This window comes from Equus przewalskii, chromosome 1, assembly GCF_037783145.1.
Source record: "Equus przewalskii isolate Varuska chromosome 1, EquPr2, whole genome shotgun sequence".
Taxonomy (NCBI): domain Eukaryota; kingdom Metazoa; phylum Chordata; class Mammalia; order Perissodactyla; family Equidae; genus Equus; species Equus przewalskii.
The window spans coordinates 3623958-3630000 of NC_091831.1; the positions used below are offsets into that span (position 1 = coordinate 3623958).

At 58.4% G+C, this 6043-nt stretch overlaps 1 protein-coding gene across 19 annotated transcripts in view; it reads left to right on the forward strand.

Moving 5' to 3' along the window:
• Nucleotides 1–354: 354 nt before the first annotated feature.
• EBF3 (EBF transcription factor 3) overlaps nt 355–6043 on the forward strand; it is a 120293-nt gene continuing 114604 nt past the window's right edge. For all 19 annotated transcript variants that reach the window (XM_070562574.1, XM_070562811.1, XM_070563013.1 and 16 more), the window contains exons 1-5: nt 355–1096; nt 1208–1364; nt 1732–1795; nt 2495–2550; nt 5555–5628. In XM_070562574.1, the coding sequence (XP_070418675.1) occupies nt 963–1096; nt 1208–1364; nt 1732–1795; nt 2495–2550; nt 5555–5628 (485 nt within the window). In that variant the 5' untranslated portion in view covers nt 355–962. The remainder of the gene's footprint in view (nt 1097–1207; nt 1365–1731; nt 1796–2494; nt 2551–5554; nt 5629–6043) is intronic.

Genomic DNA, 6043 nt, shown 5'->3' on the forward strand with positions numbered 1-6043 from the left:
TTTGGGAAACTTGGGGCGCCTCGACATTACCCCCTTCTCCCCACCGTATTTTGACTGTGTGGCTGATTTTGGGAGGAGGTATTAAGGGGGCCAAGCTGCAACTGTGCACTGGTTGTTTCGTTTCAAGATTTATTTGGGCGAGTAGCAACTTCCTCGGTTGCGGGTGGGCGCGAGGAGCCGCGGCGCGTGGCTGGGGGCGGCGGCGGCGCTCGGTGGCGCTCGGTGGCTCTCGGCTGCGGCGGGGCTCGCGGGGCTCGCAGGGCTCGGGCCGGCTCGCGGCGCCGTCAGGCAGTCAGTCGGCGACCGCGGCGGCGGCGGCGGCGGCGAGGGGCGCGGCGAGGGGCGGCCGTTCCCATATATGGCTCAGGCACCGCCCCCCGACGTCACCCTCTGACAGAGCCGCTCCCGGGGGCTTCGAGTTTTGGCTCCCGGGAAAGGGTCCATTCCTCGGGGAGAGAGGGCTGAGTTTTGTGCGCCTCCGTCCGCTGCGCGCGCCGCTCCAGGCCCCGCCGCGCCCCGCCTGCGCCCGGGACTGCGCCGCGGCACTCACTGCCCCGTTTATTTGTCTTTGGAGCAGGCGGGCCGCGCCAGAAGCGGGCGATCCCGCAGTGTCCTGCAGCCGCGGACGCCGCCTGGCTAGGATGACACCACGTTGAGCGCGCCTGCAAACAACAACAACAACAACCACCGCCGCCGCGGCCAGCGCGTCCTGCTCCTTCGAAGCGCCGCCGCCGCCGGTGTAGCCGCCGGTGTAGCCGCCTCCGTGCCCCCGGCCGTCCGGAGCTCCCTGCCGCTGGTGTATGTCGCCCCTGCCCGGGACGGGCTGAAGCCGGCGGCGGGCCGGACCGCAGGCGCCGAGCAGGGCGAGCGCGGCCAGGGCAGCCGCCTGCCGCCGAGCCCCGAGCGCCGCTGCTCGCGGAAGCGCTTTCGGCCGGGAGCTGCGGCCGCCGCCAGCAGTTTTCATGTTTGGGATTCAGGAGAATATTCCGCGCGGGGGGACGACCATGAAGGAGGAGCCGCTGGGCAGCGGCATGAACCCGGTGCGCTCGTGGATGCACACGGCGGGGGTGGTGGACGCCAACACGGCCGCCCAGAGGTACGTACCGGCTGCCCCCGCGCGCCCCGGCCCCGGCCCCGGCCCCGCTGGGTCCCCGCAGCCGGCCGGCGCCGCGCTCCTCACCGGGCCGCTGTCTCTTTCCTCCCGCAGCGGCGTGGGGCTGGCGCGGGCGCACTTCGAGAAGCAGCCGCCTTCCAACCTCCGGAAATCCAATTTCTTCCACTTCGTGCTGGCGCTCTACGACAGGCAGGGGCAGCCGGTGGAGATTGAAAGGACCGCTTTTGTGGACTTTGTGGAGAAAGAGAAAGTAAGTGCAAACATCCAGTCACACCCTCCATCTTTCTAGAAGTGGGGGGCAGGAGGTGCCCAGGCGCGGGGTCCAGAGTGCCCCCTCAGCGGCGGGGACCGCTCCGCGAGGCGCCCCCGCTGCCGCCGCCGCCACGTGCGGCCGCCCGGGCCCGCCGAGGGCTGGGCAACTTCTCTGCGCCCCCGGACTCACTCGGGGCGAGGAGAACGCTGGGCTTCCAGCAGCAGAGTGACATCACCGCGCGGCTCCGAGCTAGGAATCCTGCCATGTGTGAGGCCAAGGGGCCTCGGTCGTGGAGGGGGACCGAGCGCGGTGGCCGCGCCGGATGCCAACCACACTAAATGCAATTATTTATCGTTACTTTCAGGAGCCCAACAACGAGAAAACCAACAACGGCATCCACTATAAACTGCAGTTACTGTACAGCAACGGTAAGTGGCTGCCTCCTGCTGCCTTCCCGCCCCTGCCCCAGCTCGCTTTTCTTTTCTGAGATGCTGAAAGGACATAGAGATTTTGAGATTAAAATGACACGGATGTAAACACGAAATCTTCTCATGGCATAGAAGGAAAACAAAACATAAACGATCGATAAGTCGATGGCACTTCACATGATTAACCGGTGGAGCTTGAAGCAGAAAGTAACAAGGGGATCGATAGATGGGCTCCAGCAGAACATCACTTTTAAGTGACTTTTTTCAATTTTGCAAATTAATGTTAATTATTGAGATGGGGGTAGTTCCATAAGCCGAGCACAACTTACTTCCTGTGCACGAGGTTTTAAAAAATCCTCGAGAGACACTAGAAAGAGTTCAGACTCTCACTCAGTTTCCATTTCTGCTTTCTGTTTTCTAAAAATAAATGACCACTTGGGCCCACCCGGTGTAGCAACCAGGCCTGCGCTCAGCCACACAAATTTCTTGCACCTTTCAATGCGAACTCTAGGAGTCTTAAGGTGCCTTACTAAGAAAAGAAAAAAATAAATCGAGAAGTGATTGGGGTTCTCTTGCTTGCTTTGTAAAGAGCATGCCTAAGTTTTGCTGCATCACCGCGGCCACAGTCCTGAGTTACTGACTTCCTGTGTGTGTGCTCTTGCTAAAATCCTGATGAGAATTTGTCCCTGTTTTTTGCAGGAGTCAGGACGGAGCAGGATCTGTATGTTCGCCTCATAGACTCAATGACCAAACAGGTGAGAAAGTTGAAGCCTCTGCACTAATTTCCACTGCTCAGCTGGTGGTGTCCTGGGGTTCAGAGACCAGGGGCTGACGGATGGGTCTCGTGTGTTTGTTTTCCATTTAGTTTCCTTGACATGCTAATGAGAATTCCATATTTATTGGAATAAATGAAGCGATTGGTAAAATAGTTTATGTTGTCATTAGAACAGGACATATATGCTTTATTAAATGGCTTGTGATTGGAATCAAATTCTGTCTTAATTAATTATGGTAATTAATATTTGACAGAAAAATTTCAAGATGCCCCCCTTGTATATTTTTAAACGTTTCTCTCTCTGCTTGGAATCACTTCATTGATTTTTTTTTTTCTATAACAAAGGCAACTAACTCCTTTCCAAAGCCCAATGAGTTGGACTTGATTAGTTCATTTTTTTCTCCTTTCCACTGTGATGGTCTAGTAACACGAGACGTTTATTTGGATTTAAAAGTTAAATGTGTTGGGGTGAAAAGTCACCTTGTTCACCTCTCAGCCCCCCATCTCCATAATTCAAACTCCGAGCTCCAGGGGTCACCCAAACCCGTCCATTGCTCTGGGAGCAGCTCCTGCTCCTTCTCCCACCCTCTGTCATAGCTTGTAAATAACATAATTACAAGCAGTTCCTTATTAAATTATTTAACCTGTCTTGGTCAACTTTTCCGATGATAACTATTGGCTATCAGTAATGTGATTAAGTGAGAAAAGCGTTTCATTGCGTGTTGACATTGTGTAGTCTCTGGCTGGTTTGGGGCTGGCTGGTATGTTGTTTAGTTTGTTTTAAGAAATTTTTTTTCCATTTCCTTAAAATAGAGTGTTGGGTACAAATTAAATCCACTCTGCACAGATCGGTTTAAGATATACTCCAAGCTGGGCTTCACGCTTAGAAATGAAAGTAGCATCTTTGTTTTTGATGCTAACTTTGGGAATTGAGAGGCAAGTAAAAAAGAACTCCTTCGTGCTTCCTGCATCCCAGCAGCTTGCTTCCCACTCTCTGCCCGGCAGTTTGTTTTCGGATTTTGCTTCCCTTTTGAAAAGTTTGTCCTTACCTAGGCAACGACTGTGTTTGGTTTTAATGTCTGCAGCGGTAAAACTGTGGTTTCCTCTCAGAGCAAAACAGAGCTGACAGGTAAACTACGGTCTTTCTGACAAAGACCGAGGCGGTGTGCCCTTCGGTGATAATTTCCCTTGGATTCAGAGAAGGCTCTGGAACTCGGGCTGCTCATTGACAGGGTGCTTTTATTTCCTTTGTATAGAAGAGCTAAAGGTTTTCGGAAGTCGCTGTAGTCTAATGAAGAGGTCGGCGTCGGCAGCGCTAAGTTTTTCTGTTGTTTCATAGAGAAGGAGGAGGCTCGGTCTTAAGTATACTTTTATTGTTCATTTGGCCCTGTACCTTTGCAGTATAAACAGAGCTGAAAATAAAGGCATTTAATCTCCTCTCACTGACGGGGCTTGGGGAGGGAGGAAAAAAGGAAAGAAATAGCCTAGTAACTGATCAAAGAGTCAATGGCGCTGAACCGACAGTTTATGGATTTCTGTTTGTGCTACAAAATAAAAAATAAATCAAATATAAATACGGGGAACCCATCGCAGGACAAGCCGCGCTCTCACAAGTGCTGGCGCCCGCCGTGGCCGCGCGCCCTGCAGCCCCAGGCGGCCCGGTGGCCCGCGGTGACACCCATCCCTTCTGTGGTTCCGAGCGGGATCGGATGGAGGCCGGGGGAGAGCGGCTCGCGGAAGCCCTTCCCTCTTCCCAGAGGGCAGCCCCGGGCTTTCTCGAGAGAGGGCTTTGTCCGTCTCGAAGTAGAGGAAAGTGTCAGAAGTGCCCGAGGAGGTTGGAAGTAATTTCCAGATAATTTTCAGGGGGGGGCGGGAACTGGAGAGGGGACTCCCCTCCCCCTTCCGTGGAATTTTCGGCCGGGAACTAGCGGCTCTTGGCCCCCGCCCCCTGCCCTTCCCCCCAGTGGCCTTTCCCCCTCCTTTTTCCTCTTTTTGCGAGGCCGGCGGTGGGGCTGGCGCGGGTGGCGGCGCAGGCGGCCCCCGGCTCGGGTTCCGGAGCGGGGCTGAGCGCGGTTGTGAGCGCACCTAGGGCTTCGCACCATCTGGCGGAGCCTCTGCTCAAAACCCACCCGAGCGTGTGCGCAGACACTGCCTTTTTACCCGAGAAAAATCATTGTTAGCAGTTTCAAAATAAACACCAGATTGGCCATTAGCACTTTCTCTCCAAATATCATCCGGCGAGGAGCACGTGGCCGCGCGGGCCCGGACGCCCCGGGGCCCGGAGCATTCCTGCCGGGCGCCCGCTAAGGCCCCGGCGCGGCGCGGCCACGTGCGGCGGCTGCGTCCCGGCCCCGGGGCCGCCCCCTGCATGCGGAGCCCGGCCGGGGCCCGGTGCGCAGGGCGGCCCACTGCAGGCACCGGCTGTGGAACGCGGGGAGCAGCCGGGCGCCCGACTTGCCGAGCCCGGGGAGCGCGCAGGGCAGGGCGGGCGCGGCCCTGGGCACAAGGCGAACTGCTGCCCCGGCGGCTCTTCCCTGCTTCTCCAGCCACAGCGGTTCTGATCGTCCTCTTCCAACACGCAGATCGGAACTCGGCGTAGACAATGGCCCGAGGACGCGGCCGGGCGGCGGCGGCGAGGGCGGCCGAGAGGGCTGGCAGCCCCGAGCGGCTGGGTGGGTGCCAGAGCGCCCTCGCTCCCTGCGCCCGGGCCTCGGCCTCCCTCTCGCCGCCCACCCCCTCCCCCCGGCCCGAGAGGCCCGCGCCCTTCCGAGCCGAAGGCCCCGCGCAGGCCCGGCGAGCGCCCGGGAGAGGAGGCCGCCTTGGCCTTGCCCCGCTCCGGGGTGACTCCCCCGGGAGGGTGGCCTGGGTGGGCCGCGACGTCTCCCTCTGCCTGCTGTGCACCTGCCGCCCGCAGCGCCCGGGGCCACTGGGCCCCCAAGCCGCGGGCGCCGCGTAACCCCCGCCTCTGCTTGTCCCCCGCGCAGGCCATCGTCTACGAGGGCCAGGACAAGAACCCGGAGATGTGCCGCGTGCTGCTGACCCACGAGATCATGTGCAGGTGAGCGGCGGGCGCGGGCGGCGGGGGCGCGGGCGGCCTCGGCGCCAGCTGCGTCTACAAAGGACGCCGCGTCCAGGCGCCGCCACCCCGCCCAACTTCGGGAAGGGCATCGATTGAAATGTAATCGGCCCGCGGCCGCACGCCTGGCCACCGAGGAGCCGGGGCTCATTTTCCCCCCAGTGATGACGATCAACGCGACCGGCTGCTCAGCAGAGCGGATTAATATGTTGGTCGTGTCGCTGCAATGTAGTCAAAAATGAAAACAGGTCCTGAGTGATGGGTCTGTCCTCCGTGCCGGAGGAGCCAGAGATCACTCGGAATCATTTTACTACTTCCTTCTCAAGCGCTCGCATCCTGAGATATACAATTGTCTGTTATTGATAAAAAGGAAACTCTTTTGTACTTATTATAGAGC